At 51.7% G+C, this 16600-nt stretch overlaps 1 protein-coding gene across 2 annotated transcripts; it reads left to right on the top strand.

Moving 5' to 3' along the window:
- Window positions 1–9794: 9794 nt before the first annotated feature.
- On the top strand, window positions 9795–16549 carry TMEM61 (transmembrane protein 61). 2 transcript variants are annotated; one of them, XM_058842802.1, is made up of 3 exons: window positions 9795–9846; window positions 13330–13737; window positions 15652–16549. In XM_058842802.1, exons 2-3 carry the CDS (start codon window positions 13391–13393, stop codon window positions 15932–15934), a joined length of 630 nt encoding a protein of 209 aa, XP_058698785.1. In that variant the 5' UTR covers window positions 9795–9846; window positions 13330–13390; the 3' UTR covers window positions 15935–16549. The 2 variants fall into 2 exon arrangements, with proteins under 2 accessions (XP_058698785.1, XP_058698786.1); XM_058842803.1 differs by lacking the exon at window positions 9795–9846 and adding an exon at window positions 9862–10246.
- The last annotated feature ends 51 nt before the right edge of the window (window positions 16550–16600 follow it).

Below are 16600 nucleotides of genomic sequence, written 5' to 3' on the forward strand. Positions count from 1 at the left end.
CTCTAGGGATGATAATTCCACCACTGCCCTGGCCAACCTGTTCCAGTGTTTTATTACCCTTTATGTGAAGAAATTGTTCCTGATATGCAATCCAAACCTCCCTGGCACATCTTGAGGCTGCTTCCCTTGTTCCCTGGGAGAAGACCCCGATCCCCACCTGGCTCCAACCTCATTGCAGGGAGTTGTAGAGTCTGAGAAAGTCCCCTCTGAGACTCCTTTTCTCCAGGCTGAGCCCCCCCCCCATCCCTCAACCTCAGACATGTGCTCCAGACCTTTTCCCTGCTCTGCTGCCCTTCTCTGAACACACCTCAGCCCCTCAATGTCTTCCTTGTCATGAGAGGCCCAGAAACGCACACAGGATTTGAGGTGTGGCTTCATCAGCACCCAGCTGACAATCCCTGCCCTCATCCTGCTGGCCACACTGCATGGTCAGAACATACAGAGCGTTTGAGCTGCACACAAAAGCAGGCTGAAGAGTTCTGTCTCCATAAGAATAATATCAAGAGGCCTTCAGTGGCACCAAATGATAGCATTGAAAAGCATTAAAAAGCCCATTTTTTTCTTGCAAACTCTCACAGCCCTGGTACTGACTGCCACAGAGCTGCTGCTGAGCAGTACCAGGATGTTGAAAGGACAGGCATTTAATAGGAATAGTTACAAAAAATAATAAAGAATTTTGGGAAGACTGCAAACCTGCTTAAATCTGTAAAAAAAAACCAAAAACAAACCCAGATGATGGTTTCTCGGGGCTAGGAGTCACCTCCCTTTGGTTTTCCTGCACATTGGTTTGGGGCAAAGCTGGTGCTGCTTGAAACGGGAGCGTTTCTGAGGGTTGGAGGGAGGTGGTGCTCAAACTGCTTGTGAGAAGCTCCCTCTGCTGAGAAATCCTAAGTATGTTCGGTCACCCTAAAGGAAAAGCCTGTAGGGGAACGTAGTGTCTCTGTTTACCTGATGTTGCTCAATTGACCAGCTTGCAGATGGGTTTTTTAAAAGGTATTTGTCGATGGGATATCTATATAGGACCTGTTTCTCAGGTTTCACAAATGTTTCATGGGAGGGAGTAGAGGTGTGTGGTGGCCTGAAGAGGAGGAGGGCAGAGGGTTTGGTACAGCAGCTGTAGCTGGGGTGGCCCTTGGGAAATTGGTTAAGAAGGGAAAATGCATTTTTAGTTACTTTAGAAACTTCCAGATAGTTCTCAGGGGAAGTGAAACACCAGCTGAAGGCTTAGGCAAGGTTAGATTGGTGTGGCTATTTTAGGTGTAGGTGGACCTAATGTGGAAAGACTTGCTTGACATCCATGGTGGGGAAAGCTCTCCATGTGGACTGGTCCACGCTGTCCAGCACGCTGAGTTCTTGGGGCAATTTTACTCTTTTTTCCTTGCCTTCCTCTGTCCTCTCCAGGCTGCAGTCACCCTGTTCACACTGGGAAGGGCTTCACCAAGAGCAGGAATAACTGGTGCTGCAGGGATCAAGGGTACCTGGGCTGTATCCCACGTGCTCCGATACCAATCGTGTCACAAGTCCCCACTCTTCTGGTGATGAGCTATTGTAGGTGGCTGGTGGGACCCATCACCACCTTGGGGGGAAGCAGATGCAGGGTGTGAGGTGAAATCAGGAATTCTGACCATGGCAGAGGGTGTCCTATCCTTCAGTGGCTGTGTTCTGCATCAGGAGGCAAGGTCAGCTGCTGGTCAGCACGTTCACAGAGCCACTAAAAAAACCCCCAGTGCTGCAGAACGTACGAGAGCTTTCGTGTATTCTCTGTGATGTGCATTAAATCCAGCTTTACAACTGCCTCTGAAAGGATACCCTGTCTGGGATTTATAAAAAGAATCACTTGTCAAAACAGAGAGCCAGACTGGGAAAGGAATTCAGCCCGCCCTTCATTGTCACCAGGGTTGTGTCCTCTGTGGCAGAAACACAGTGGCTGTGGTACAGTAGCAGGTGTGGAGAGCTGGTTACTGAGGGACTTGGGGTTCCAGCACTCAAACTACAGGCTGAGGGAGGCCACATTCCTCTGGGTGAGCAGTAGGGGACAGCGAGCTCATGGCAGCCATCAGTTGGCTTTACAGCCCTGAGAGTGAGGAGAAGTGGGTGAAGAAGGTGTGATGCTCCCCTGTCTCTTTCTATCGGTGAAATCCTGGGGACACCGACTGTGCTGGGCATCAGAAACGAGCTGCAGTCACTGAAAGGCAGAAAATGCATTATCTCAGACTCATGACAAAATGGACACAAGTTCCAGTGGCTTCCACGATGCTCAGGGTGAGCTTTGTCATGAGGGCAGTTGTTGACCACAGCTGGTGGGGAGCAGCTGCAGGGTACCCTCTCCCATCACTTGCCTCTGGAATCTTCTTGCTTGGAGCAACAAATGCTGTGAGAACATGCAGGAATCATTTGGTGATGGTGAAGACTTGCCAATGTCACCAGAGGAGAACACTACAAGTTATTTCTTGGTACGGGCCAAATTTTTCCTCCCGTTTTCAGCTCCCAGCAAACCTGCCTGTGTGTTTAACCTCCCAGTACCAGATGTACTTGGAGGCCCTTTTCCTCCAAATAAAGCTAAGACTTGCACTGCCTTGGCTGTGGCCATTGTCTCTGTCTGGTGCTGTCACTCTGTCACCTGCCTGCTTTCATTTACTTCAATGTTTCAAAAATTTCATGGGCCCACTCCCAGATGATGTAAACTGATAAAATTCCAGGCCATGCTCCAAAAACATCAGTGTAACTGTAGGATCTGGCCCTTTGGGTTTACTTACTGATGCCAAAGAAAAACAGAAAAGCTGGGAGCAAAGCAAGAAAAAAAGAAAAGAAAGGCTGGAAAAAAAAAGAGTTTAAGATGCTGGTTACATAAGTGTTGTATAGCTGTTAAACTCACCTAGAATATCCTTTTAATAAACTGCAGCCAGATAAGTTAATAATTAAGTGTGACAAAAATATACCATTGTTCCAATAATAAGGAACTGTATTGGTCTTATTGAAGATAAATGGAGGCGTATTTAACGTGGTTCAGTGCTATGCTGATAGACTACAAATGTCCTTTTTTCACTAGAAAACTCAGTATAAAATCAGGTCGAAAGCTGATTGCCAGTATTTGTTCCCTCCAAGTTGCTCGGCTCCTTTCAACAGCAGATGTGCCTTGGAAGCGACTCCCACGTGTATGGAACTGAGCAGAAGGAAGCTGGAGGCTTTGAGAAGAGGTTCCTGCCCCTTTCTGTGGAGAAGAACAAGATGTGCTCCCATGTGTGGCTCATCTCATGGAGATACAGAACGGTTTTCAGGCTGAGGACTGGATAAATTGACTGGTCCTCAGCTCTGCAAATCAGTGGCTGGAGAAGGTGTTTGCACAGAAGGTGGTGAGGGTGTGATTGCCCAGTTTCCTTTAGTACAGGAAATTTCTGTAGAATCCAGCTTGGCAGACTTGGTGGGAGCCATACCTTGTAAAATGAGACAATTTCAGTACCTCCTGAAACAACCAAACCCCGATTTTTTTGTACTTCCAGTAAGCATCAAAATATGATTGCTGCAGCATCCTGCCCATGGGGAAGAGTGGCCTTTAAATACACACCCACAGAAACCCTGTGACTCACAAACAAATCTGAGAATGGGTAAATGCGCTGATCCTGCCCCCAGCTCATGTTAAACTCCAGGTGCCCTTCATGTGCTGAGCTGCAGACCCACACAACTGCTTTCTGTCTTCTCCTGCCCTCTCCATCCTTGGCAGGGCCCATTATTTTACAGGATGTTTAAAGAAAACATTGGGAAATCAGCCAGCAATAAACCACTGTCACCCCAGAGCGGTTAATTACCATTATCTATGCTATCAAACCAGAGCCTGTAATAAACTCTGAACTTTTATTGCACAGAGGTGTCTGCTTACATCCAGGCTAATGCAGGATATAGGGCTGGGATGAATTTTCCCTCATGCTGGAACTGGCAGAGGGAATCAGGGCAGGAGAGTTTCATCCCTCTGTGAGGCAACCAGTTATCTGCCAACAAGAGCTGACACTTCTCTGGCACAGGAGAAGCGCCAGGGAAGTGAAACCACACCTTTTCAAATAAGATGAGTAGCCAAAGACAAGGACAGGATACATTCTGGGGAGCAAGATTAACTCTCTGGATCCCGAGTGGCTTCCCAGGGAGGTCGAGCAGGGAAGCCTGTGTTCTCCCTCTGGGATGGCAGGTGTGTGTCTCAGGAATGCTGCTCATGGGTCTGAGGGAATTCTGTGAGGTCCTGTCGCAGTCTGAGGTGCTGATGTAAGTCATCTGCACACGGTAGATGGAGACCTTTCTTTGCAGTCTGAAGGTAACTAATTTAGGCAATGTCTTCCAGCTGTTTCTTCACATGCATCTTTGCACATCACAATCACATTCACATCCCCCTCTTTCTTCCAAGTCAGTACAGTCAGCTTTTCTCTGACAGATCGAGGGAAGAGACGGGAGCAACCTGCTCTTACACCTCTATAGGAAAGATCTCCTGCTAGTGCTGTTTCTTTTAGGCAGAAATCAGGAGAACATCAGGAGTGGGGTCTCCTCAGAGCCTCATACCACAGAGCTAACCAGAGTGCGAGGCAAATTCCCCACTGAGGGAGCTGTGGCACTGGAGATGAGTGTTGATATCCTCTGACTCTTTTAATGCCATTACAGAGAAGCTGCAGCCTGTTATTTCCCAAATTCACCTCTTGTCATTTCTTGCAGATCTTCAAAATTGTCTTCAGTAACCTAGAAACCCGTGTAAGGAGATGTGAAAGTTCTGGGTTAAAGTGAGGCAAGGTGTGCAGGCAGAAATCACAGAGCTCTTATTGGGTCAACAGCTGATGTTGCAGATGAGCTTTGAAGACAGCAGACAGGCTTTTGGGCACAGCAAGGCACCAAAGGTATCCCAGGTGAGTATTTCACTGAATTAGAAGGGAATTTCTTACAGATATCTTGTACAGACTCTTTATAACAGTGTGCATGCAAGTGTGCATATGCTACAACAAATGTCCTGGGAATGCTGCTCTCCTGGATTCTTAAGTATTTTAGATTTGTAAGGAAGTTAGGCCTGTAGTTACTGTTGTGGTATAGTAAATCCTATATAAATCCTTTGCTATATCGTTTGACTTAGCTGATAACATAAGTTAAATAAGGTTTAAGTCCTGTTAAGTTTAAATGCTCTTTACTGAAGAATTGTTGTGCCTTTAGGATGTATTCCTTTTTACCCTTACCTTCTCCTATCCTTTTGTCTCCCCCTCCCCAGCCCATCCTTCACACAGATAATGTTGGGTTTATATCAGCTTGGATTGATTGACACTGGATTCCTTCTTTGCTTTTTTTTCTCTCTGTGCTTTAACCATCTAGTAAATAATAGAGTGAACCTTGCCAACAAACTTCATTGTGCTGTCGCTTTTATATTAAATTTTTTTTAGCTGATACCTTTGCTGGTGATTCTTTAAGAAACCTTGAAACCCTCCTCCTCCCAGCCATTCCTTGTGTCTCCCCCCAGGCTGTCATGCTTCCAACAAAACGTTTGCAAGGTTTGCTGGCAGCATTATAACCCTCAGCCACCTCCCAGCACAGCACACTGATGAGAACAAGTGCTTGTGGGCAGCCCGATGCCGAGGCAGGCAGTGGGATGATGCAGGGGCACTGGAAAAGGAGAACAGCTGTGGGATAATGCAGGGGCACTGGAAAAGGAGAACAGCTGTGGGATAATGCAGGGGCACTGGAAAAGGAGAACAGCTGTGGAACATCTGGGACAGGTGTGTGCTGGACACCGAGGGCTTCACACATGGCGGCAACCAGAAGAGCTAGATGGCTGCTCCACCCTTCTCCTCTAAAATTTGTAATTATTGCTGCTTTGAGCTTCTCTTTTGCATTTTTGTGCTGAAAAATAAACAAAGCCTGAGCCGTTCCCTGCTCCTAGGAGAGCTCTGTAATAGCTCCATGGATCTGTAAAAGCTGCATGCAGCAGAGGCATGAGGAGGCACCAGGGCTCAGGGATGTCAGCATAGCTGCAGTTCATCTCACACCTAATGCTGAGCTCACTGGGAAGCAAATTCAGCCAGTCTTTTGTTTAATCAGAATTCCTGCTGCTTCTTTGAACATCAGCATTTGGAATCAAGGATGCACAGGAGCTTCAAGCTGAGATATCCAATGTGTGGAGTAAAGCAAGCTGCTGCTGTGTTTCAGCAGCCAGGGCATGTCTCCTGTAGCTCTCTCTGCCCAGGTGTGATAGATGTGACTGACATCAAGCTTGACTGAAGAGCCTACAGGGCTGGGAATCAATGTTTCCTCTCTGCAGCAGAGCTGCAGCAGCTGTGGCATGTAAAACACGCTGCATGGTGGGTTACCCACCTGTAACACAACCGTGGTGCCTCTTCATGGAGAAACAGAGAGGCTCAGACACGGGGCTTCCCTGAGGCAAAAATCTCCAGGAGCTCAGGAAGAGTTTTGTCTGACTAAAGACTGAGATGAGATGTCAGGATTTAACTCTTTTCTTCCCCCACCCCTTGTTAGGCAGATTTCAAATTCTTTGTAGATTTTGTTGGAAAGCTCCTAGGAAGCTCCTTCTGTCCTTACCTGCAACACAGAAATTTCCCTTAGAGGAAACCCAAAGCTTTATCATACCCATTTCTCTACCCAGCAGCCCCAAGAGGAGCTGGCACCTCAGCCAGGTGCTCCTGTACAATCAAAACTCCCCGACGAGGAGCTGAAGGAATTTGAGATCATTGCTTGTCCATAAAGCCCTCTGTGGATGATGCCATCAGCACTTTCCAAGTCCCTTTCCAAAACTTTCCACCACAGTTGTGTTCCTCAGTGTGGTGCAGATTTACAGGCTGCTGGTTGGGCCATCATTACAGTTGAGTAAGAAAACATTTAAGCTTTAAAACACTCAGAGGTTTTGGGTCCAGGGGATGGCTAGATGATGGATATAGCTAGTGGAGGAACCACATCAGAAACTGATATTAAACAACTTTATACACATTTTCTTCTTCTATTATAATTCAAACTCAGTAAAGTAATTGGAACTAAATAATAAGATATATTACAAAGTACGTATTATGGTGCAAAAAGGCATTCAGTAAAGTCTTGGGTCAAAAACAAGCTGGTCTGCAGAAGGAGTACTTCTAGGTGAACTAGCCAAAAAAACCCACACTCCTTTTGTGGCCAGGGGGCTGATTTCCTTTCACATCCAAATGCTTGGCTTTTCCTGATGGAGACCACAAAGGAGTGCTCCCAAGCCCTCCAGCTGCCCATGCAGCAGGACAGCCACAGAGAGATTCATGTCCAGCTGTGGGTTCAGCCCCAAAGGACACTGGAGAATGTTGCATCCAGTGAAGGTGTAGGACAAATATTTTCAAAGCCTGGGTTTGCTGACTGGGTTAAGTAGGAGCGCCTGAGCCAGTATATCAACTAGCATGACTAATTAGGCATTTTAAGGAGATGCAAATTAAGGCAAAGATAAACAGCAGGAGGTTTCTCCTTTGCTTTACACGTGCTGGATGCAGGAACTCTCTCCCATCTGCACATCCTCATGGCTATGTGCTGCAGCTCCTTATCAGCCTGGCAGGCTGCACCCACTCCTGCTGTGCCCATGGCCCATGCTAAGGGAAACACGAGGTGTGCCAGCCCCTGGGATTGGCTTCTCCATGGATATGGACAACATGGACACCTTATGCCTGCAGAGATGTGACCCCTGAAGCCACATCAGTGCCTCTTTATTGACTCTGTCACACTGCTGTGACCAGAGGTGCTTGCTGGGGGCAGCTGGGCATGGGATGAGTGTCCTGTGTGCCAAATCACTGATGGGCACCTGTGGCGTGGCCCAGGTCCCACAAATAACATTTCTGACAGGGATCCTGTGCTCTGGACTTGGTGCACCCAAATTCATTCTTGACTTGGTGCTCTTGGTATCACCAGTCCTGTCGTGACTGGGCATGCATCTGCACACAGACACCCTTAATGAAAAAGCTGGCTTATTTATCTTGATTATACAGTGAAATGCACTATTTTACATGTGATTTGCTGCAGCAGCAAAACTAGGTGAACAGTGAATCAAAAAGCAGCACTTTTTTGGTGCCAGCAGCATTGCTCAGGCTCAGCATCCCTACCTGGGGGAGGCAATTACTGGAACAATCTCTTTCCCCGTTCCTCCTTTGTTCTTGTTCTTGCAGGGGCTGTAACTGTCTTTTATATCTCCTTGTTTTCTCCACTGCAGTTTCACCGTAGATGGGATGTTTTACATATTTTCCACAGATATTCTGTCTTTATTCTGGAGGAGCCCTTTCCCTGTGCCCTGTGTTGCAGCACCTTGCCCACCAGCAGGAAAGTTCTCAGAGAGGGAAAACACATTTTGGCCAAGGTGCTGCTAAGCAGACAGAGGTGCTGGTAGCACTCAGCACTTCCAGCCTCTACCTTGTGGTTATTTGTCATGGGTTTGTGGCTGCCTGTAGGCCAGACCTCTGGACAAGGCAGAAGGTAGGGGATGGTTATGGGGCTGAAAAGGCAGTGTGCTGGCACAAAGCCATCTCATTCTGCAGCCCTGTGCTGGGAGCCGTGGACTAACACCACCTTGAAGTGCTTCAGATGCTGTTTAACAATTAAATTTCAGTTAATACAATATCTGAGCAGGTAAGGAGCAGAAAAAGTTGTCTTATTGTTCTTCAACAGAGTGACTGCTGATTCACAGTGCCCCCAGATCACTGGGTGCTGGCCCTGGGGACTTCTGCCCCATGTTCCTCTTGGATGAGGACCCAACCTGCTGCAGGGCCACTCCTGTGTGAGCCAGCCCTCTGTGTGCCTCAGTTTGCCATTTGTAAAGCTCCACAGTGGCTGCAGGTAAATGGGACTGCACACCCACATGCTCTCAGCTGGGCTGAGTGGCTTCTAATCATGTATGAAGCAGATATGAATTCCACAGAGGGGCTTTGCACCAGCCCCTGCAGCATGTGCAGGTAAAGCTCGAGCTGGTGAGATGAGGAACTCCAAGAAGTACAAGACCAGCAGCCCAGGGTATCCACAGAAATGGCTCTGCCTGTCAGTGATGCTCAGCTGCAGCCCAAGAGCAGCGTGGTGGATGTGTGGATGTGTGGATGTGTGAGATGCACAGCCATAGCATGGCAGCTCTTGATCAAATTTCCCTCCAGCTGTGTGACGAGGAATTGTGCTGTCACACCGACCATCCTGAAATTCAGACCACAGCACCCTCAGCTTGTTTAATATCCAGTTGTCCTGAGTGCTGCAGGGTAATAGTTTTAAACTAAAAAAGGGTTGACTTAGATTAGGTATAAAGAAAACAAGTTTTTTTTACAGTGAACTTGATGAAACACTGGCACGGAGAGATGGTGAATGCCCCATTTCCAGAAACATTTAAGGCCAGGTGAGATGGGGCTCTGAGCAGCCTGATCTAGTTGAAGATAACCCTGCTGCTTGCAGGGGGTTTGGACTACGCATTTAAGAGGTTCTTCCAAACCCAAACCGTTCTAATTCCACGAAAGAGGAAAAGGGACAATATTAGCGTTTGACATAGAAGTGAGGAGAACTAAAGCGATCACAGAGGAAGGCTGGGGCAGAGACCCTCCTGTGCTGCAGCCTGGGTGTCCCACACACAGGACAGCAGCGCTGTCCCCAGGGCAGGGCGTGTTGAACAAGGGACCCTTCCCGGCCTCTGCATCCCGAACTCCCCGACGGGACGGAACGGGAGCGGGCTGCGGGGAGCCGGGAGGGAGCTCCGGTCCTGCCCGCCCCGAGCCGCCACCGCCCCCCGCCCGCCCCCGGCCCCGCCCGCCCCGCGGGCCGCGCTCGGCGGAGCCTCCCGGAGCCTCCCGGAGCCTCCCGGAGCCTCCCGGAGCGGGGCTGCCGGCGGCGGTGAGTACGCGCTGGGAGCGGGGCTGTGGGGGGACACGGGCACCCCCCGGCTGAGCGCCGTGCCGGGCGGGACAGGGGCCCCGCGGGTGCCCTCCGCTAGAGGAGGGGACGTGGGGCTCAGCATCTCCCCGAAGGCCGGCGGAGGGGACACATGTGCTGCTCTCCCCCGAACGCGCCTGCCTCGGGCAGAGCGCAGCTCTGGGATGCTCTTCCGAGGCATCGCTGCTACTTTGCTCTGAACGGGGACCAAACCCTCGCTGATAACTATCGCAACAAAAGAGCGAATTTGGATAAAGGCAGGGAGGGAGCTCCCTAAAGACATGCTCACGCTTTGGTGCATCTCTGCCCGGCGTTCTTCTTCCGTATTAAAGGTCTCCAGCCCCGCATGGAAGTGCGATCTGTAAGTGCCGTGGAGGGACGGGTGTGGAGGTGGATTTTTTGCTTGATGGCGGTGGGAGAGGTTCAAAACTCTTTTCTTTTCTCGTGTTGCTTGAAAAGAGCGTTTTTCTGAGTAATGCTTAGTAGACCCTATGAATCACCATCTGCATAACTTTATATGGGGGCTGCTATTCTCAGCATCTCACTGGAACTATGTAAACTATCAACATTCGTATCTGTTTGTACATGCAACGTGCAAATCTATTACCCGGAAAACTATTTCGGGGCAGGTCAGAGAAGGAGACAGGGCAGAACAAAATGTCAGGGCGGCTTGGAGAGTGGAGAAGAGCGTTTGAGAGCCGGCAATTGCTGTGGCTCCGTGAAAACTTGTGCTGGGGATGCTCACGGGGAGGGAAGGCTGCTGTGCAGATGCTGAGTGCCCCGGGAGTGGAGCCGGGAGAGGCTCCGGGAGCCTCGGGTCCCGCCCCAGCCTCGCACCTCTCTCCCTGCCCCTGCTCCTTCAGACTCTTCTTGCAGCGGCTGGTGCGCTGAGCGAACAGCGTGGGTCCTTCAGAGAGGCTCGGGAGAGCTGTGGCAGCCCGAGACACGGGGAAAGGGTGCGGTGACAGTGTCACTCAGAGGTGGCAGTGTCACTCAGAGGTGGCAGTGTCACCAAGCGGTGGCAGTGTCACCCAGCTGTGGCAGTGTCACACACCGGTGGCAGTGTCACTCAGCGGTGGCAGTGTCACTCAGCAGTGGCAGAGTCACCCGGCGGTGGCAGTGTCACCCAGCGGTGGCAGTGTCACTCAGCTGTGGCAGTGTCACTCAGCAGTGGCAGTGTCACTCAGCTGTGGCAGTGTCACCCAGCAGTGGCAGTGTCACCCAGCAGTGGCAGTGTCACCCAGCGGTGGCAGTGTCACCCAGCTGTGGCAGTGTCACCCGGCAGTGGCAGTGTCACTCAGCTGTGGCAGTGTCACCCAGCTGTGGCAGTGTCACTCAGCTGTGGCACTGTCACCCAGCAGTGGCAGTGTCACCCAGCAGTGGCAGTGTCACTCAGCTGTGGCAGTGTCCCCCAGCAGTGGCAGTGTCACTGAGCTGTGGCAGTGTCACGGAGCTGCCCCCGCACAGGAGCACGTGTGGGGAGGCTGGGGGAGCTTTCAGCGGCGCTCCCTGTGCTGGATTTGTCAAGAGAGAGAAGAGTTTATTCTCTCGAGCTGTCAATCCATCACCTCCCAGAGGCTTCTCCACCAGAGGCTTCTCCACCTTCCCTCCGCCTCCCCCTCGTTGCCAGCTCTCCCAGATGTGCTCAGTGCTGGAGGCTGCAAAATTCCCCATTCCCAGGCAGGGGGAATCACAGCATCTCCTAAATCTCACCAGGGCATTCAGAGCATCTCCCAAACCTCACCAGTCTGACCCCAGAATGAGGAGAGTGTTTTTTGCAGGAGGTGAACATTTCAGCTCTTGGGGCAGGTTCAGTCCAATGTTTCAGTTTGGAGTGACCTGACATTTCCATGCAGTTGGATCAAGAGCTTTGCTGTAGGGTTTTTTTGGGGTGAAAATTTTTTCTTTAAACAATATGCTGAAATTTCTGCATGAAAATGCATTGCTGTCCAAAGGAGCTGCATTCACAGGTCAGTGGGGTCCTCCAGCATCTCCTGCTGCAAGGCAACCCGAGTCCAGCTCTTCTGTTGTGTCCTGCTCACGTTCAGTGACGGTTTGGGGATGCTGATCCTTGATAGCATCTAATACCATCTCCGAAAGTCTCTTCCCTACCTCAGCTCAGCCAAGGCCCTGCCACTCAGGAGGGAGCATCCAAACAAGCCCCCCATTATGGAGGGAAGCCTTTTCTCAGCCCAGGAAGGTGACTGCCTTCCCAGCGGGTGGCCACAGCTGATGACCACTGGTCACAGCCAGCCCAGGTGGCATTTTGGGCTTGTGACCTGGGACAAAAGCTGGAGTGAGTTGTTGGGGCTTCCACCCCTGCAGCTTTCCTAAATCTCACTTCTCATCAGATTCCTTCATTAAATGTTGATTAGATCAGATAGTGTTTCTTTCACTACAAGGTAATTTGGCTTTCCATTTAGTGGGCCCATCTGATAAATAACAGCTTGAAATAACATAATTCTACCTGACCTTGATGACACTGAGTCCATGCTGGACTTGTGCTCCCTGCCTAGCTCTGGCTCTGCCCTTCCAGATCTCAGGGCACAATTTAAGACCCCTCTGTAGGAGATGAGCCCTGCCTGGAGGAATGGAGACCAAAGCCACCACAATATTGTCCTGTTACTGACACACAGGCAAAGCAATGACGGTAGAGGTGACAGCTGAGTGTGGGTCATCCATCTGTCCACCACCTCTGCTTGAGCTCCTCCTCTGCCCTGGCCATCCCTCATGTGCAGGCTCTCTGCTGGCACTGCCACCATGACAAACCTTTGCAGCGGAGTCACCCAGGACTGAATCTATTCAGGGGTCTTGGTGCTTAATTCCCACATGATCCAGAGCTTTTTGTCCATTGAGAAGTGGGAGCTGAACCTGCATCAGGTGATAACACCTGCAGGACCGATCTTGACAGGAACTTGAGGAGGAGCTGACCTGAAGTTTGTGTGCCGAACTTCATGTGGATGAAGGTTGAGCAGATTTTTCCAATGTCATCAGTTCTGGAGGAGTAAACAGGCACAATGAAAATTCAGAAGTGATGACATCTTAAATTTATGTCTCCGACCTCTTCCATAAGCCATGCTTTGAAAACCCAGGAAACCCAGCTGGCATTCCTCCAAGCCTGGGAGGAGGTCTGGAATAAAACACAAAGAGAAGAGCTATGAGAGCTCCCAGAGCTGGGGTGTCCATCCTGCCCTTGTGTTGTTCCTTAAAAAATTAAGATGTTTTTACGAGGCTGCTGGGAAGTGTATAGGTCCAACCTGGCACTGACTTTGCTTTTCCCAAAGGCTTCCCATCTGAGATGGTGGAAATGCCCCTTCTGATGGAAAATAATGGTGGCTGAAGGGGCTGCAGACCCCGGATGGGTCCTTGCTCAGTCATTTTCTCCTCTGGCAGGTCTTCCTTGAGCTTCTCCCGCTCAAACCTGGCACCTTTCTTGTCTTACAGGACCTGAGCTCTCTCATGCCTTGTCTCACTCTTCTCCCCTCCTAAAACCTCCTCCTGAAGGATGGCAGCCGCCTCTTTCCGCTACGGCCTGACCATCACGGGGGCCGTGCTGCTGGTGACGGGGACGCTGTGCTTTGCCTGGTGGAGTGATGGGGAGGTGGGCTCTGGCGGCGGGGCTCGCCTCCTGCCTCCCCGGGAAGCCGAGGCCGTCCCCAGCTCCTCCTCCTCCAGCGCCCTGCTCCGCTCCGTCAGCTTCTTCTGCTGCGGCATCGGCGGCATCCTCCTCATCTTCGGCCTCCTCTGGTCCGTCAAGGCCAACGCCAGGGTGGTGTCCCGGCGCTACCAGTACCATTTCCCCAGGGACCTGCAGTACTTCACGGCGGAGCCTCCGGAGAAGTGGAACTGCAGGTGGGAGCCTGGTCCCTGCCGCTGTCTGGGTGGGCAGGATGGGTCTGGCTGTCCCTGCAGCCACCTTGCTGGCTGGTGAGCTCACAGCAGCTCTGCTCTGTGCTCTCCTGCTCCTGCTCATTAATGTCAACCCTCCCTGCCCACGCTGGCCGTGCCCGTGGCTGGCTCGGCTGCATCCATCCAGCTCTGCTTGCCCTGCAGGGCCATCACGTGCCAAGGGACACATCTCCTTAGCAGGGCCACCAAGCAGAAGAACACATTGGTTTTCTGGCAGAAGGTTTGGATGTGGGGGTGGGGAAGGGTCACCCAGAGCTCCAGTCCTGGTCTCCCAGGTCTGTAGTGCTCTGTAAGGATGAGGGTGTTAATAACATCTTTAATGGGAGCAAAATATTTTTTACAAGGGAGTTAAATGGGAAAAAATAAATGGAAAATAATCCTTGGAATAGCAGCAAGATAGGAATGTAGGCAGAAGGTCCTTTATGAAGCCCATTTCAGGGTATAGAAGGACTCCTTGCCCTGCCCTGAACACCACTGATGCTTTTCAGGTTCCCTGAATCTTCCAGTGTGAGCCTGAGATTTACTCCCACTTCTTCATTTGAAAGTTTTTGGATCAAAAGGTTTTTTTTTATTCTGGAAACTGCTGTGGAAGCAGAGCCAGCCAGCCCTTCCCAGTGCTGCTTTATGGGGTCACAACAAAGATCTTGGCTCTGGCATAAATCGGACTCTGGGGAAAAACAGCACTAAAAGAAACTCTTAAGAACATGAAACCATAAAAACACAGTTGGAGTGGGAGACACATTCCTGGTCCTTCAGGGATTTCAGTGCCCATCTGGATATCTGTGAGCTTGTGAGCCAGTCTGGGTATCTGGGGGGAGGTTCCTTGTCCCAGGGAGGGATTTTGCTGTGTCCCTGTGGGGAATGTCCCTTTCCCTGAGCTCCCAGCTCCCCTGCTGGATGGGATGCAGCACCCTGGCAGTGCTGGTGCTGCAGCAGCTCCTCCAGCCCCAGAAAAGCATCCTGTGCTGGGATAACCCCCCCTTTCTGCATTTCCAAGGTAGTGTTCCTGTGCGAGCTGAGGCTGTTTGGCAAATCCCTGGCAGAGAAGCCCTGGGCGGTCTGCCTGGGACAGAGATCTGCCACGTTCAGGATGGAGGCATCCCTGTGGAGCACATGGCTTTTCCTTTGGACCAGCTGTGCCCTCCCATGCCTGCTGCCTCCCCAGCACACTGGGCTGGGTTTCACCTGCACTGATGAGTTGCTTTCACAGCATCTCCAGCTTTGGGACTGCACCATTCTGTAGGGTGCCAAGCTGGGCCATGATCAGGGCCAAGGTTGTCAGAGGTTTTCCCTGCACACAAGCTGTGTTTGTTCAGGAAAACTCTGCTGGAAGTGGCACCAGGCTTGGCCAGTGCAGGGAGGGCTCTGGCTGGCATGGGAGTGGGGTGTGACCATGGTGACCTGGTGTGCCTGGGGCTTGTCCAGGCTCTTGTGCCAAACTGCTCCCTCAGCTGTCGGCAGCCTCTGTTCTTCAGGGGGTGAATTAAGGGTTAGGCATGATGATGACGATGATGCTCATGGGACCCTCTTGCAAAACCTCATGGTTGCCAGGAAGCAGCTGACATGGTCACCCTGCACACATGACACATGGCACTTCAGCAAAACCTGCCCAGGTGCTGTCCCCAGTGCACGCCTTAGGCAGCTCAGGGATGCTCCAGACAGTGGGGTTGGTGGGATGTTGGGTGGCTCGAGTTGATGGGGCACTGGGATGCTCCAGCTGGGTGCTGGGATGCTCCAGCTGGGCGCTGGGATGCTCCAGCTGGGTGCTGGGATGCTCCAGCTGGGTGCTGGGATGCTCCAGCTGGGTGCTGGGATGTTGACGGTGTGCGCTGCTGGGTTTCTTCCTCTTCCCTGCAGCAACTGGGACGCCAGTGCCATCCCCACCTATGAAGAAGCCTTGACTTGCAGACCTGCCCACGGTGCCCCGGCCTATGTGCAGCCTCCGGGGAGGAAGGAGGAGCCCACGCCGCCCCTGTACCGCTACCTGGAGGAGGACGAGAGCTGGCAGGGCGGCCGCCGGCGCAGCTCCTCGGACAGCGCCCTGTTCCGCCCCAGCCCGTCCTGGCTGGACGAGCCCGAGGAGCCGCAGGCAACGCCTCCCCCCAGCTATGAGAACATCAGCGGGGTCAGAGGGGTCTGAGCTGCCCGGAACGGGACTCTGCGGGTGGCTGCCCAGTCCCTCAGCTTTAAACTGAGCCTCTTCTTTGTGGGGGTGAGAGGAGGGTGGGCGAGGAGTGGGAAGGGTCAGCCCGGCTTTCCTGGCTGTCCGAGGGGTGGATCCGGCGCTGCTGGGATCGTGGGTCCTGCAGGTGATGTGTTCAGAGCGCCGGGGGCAACTGGCATGTTTGGAAGCTTTCATATTTTTAATAAAACCACTGCTGGTTTCAGAGGCTTTGGATTCCCTGCTCTGGCCCACCCTGGGGAGCTCCTGTCAGGCCCACTCAATAATAAATCTGAGGCAAATCTGGCCAGAGAAAGCTCAGCTCCGTCTGCACCTTCCACTCCTCTGCCTTTGCAATGCCCCTTCCAGCCCTGTCTCCATGCAGTGCCTTCCACCCTGCTTCCCTAAATACTGACTCACTTCATTTGGTGTCAGGGATGCTCACTGGGTCGTGCCTGTGGTCAGAGCATCCAAGTGCACTTGGCATTTCAGGCAGCCTCCTGGAAAAGCCATGCTGGGTGGCACAGCCCCTCTCCCTCCCTGCCCTCCACGGCCAGGTGTGCAGCCTTGCCCAGAGGAAAGGCCAGCTGTGGCAGGGGCTGCTGCCAGGTCCTGCACTCCACCAAAATAAAGGTTTTTCAGAGT

The sequence above is a fragment of the Poecile atricapillus genome, chromosome 7 (assembly GCF_030490865.1).
Source record: "Poecile atricapillus isolate bPoeAtr1 chromosome 7, bPoeAtr1.hap1, whole genome shotgun sequence".
Taxonomy (NCBI): domain Eukaryota; kingdom Metazoa; phylum Chordata; class Aves; order Passeriformes; family Paridae; genus Poecile; species Poecile atricapillus.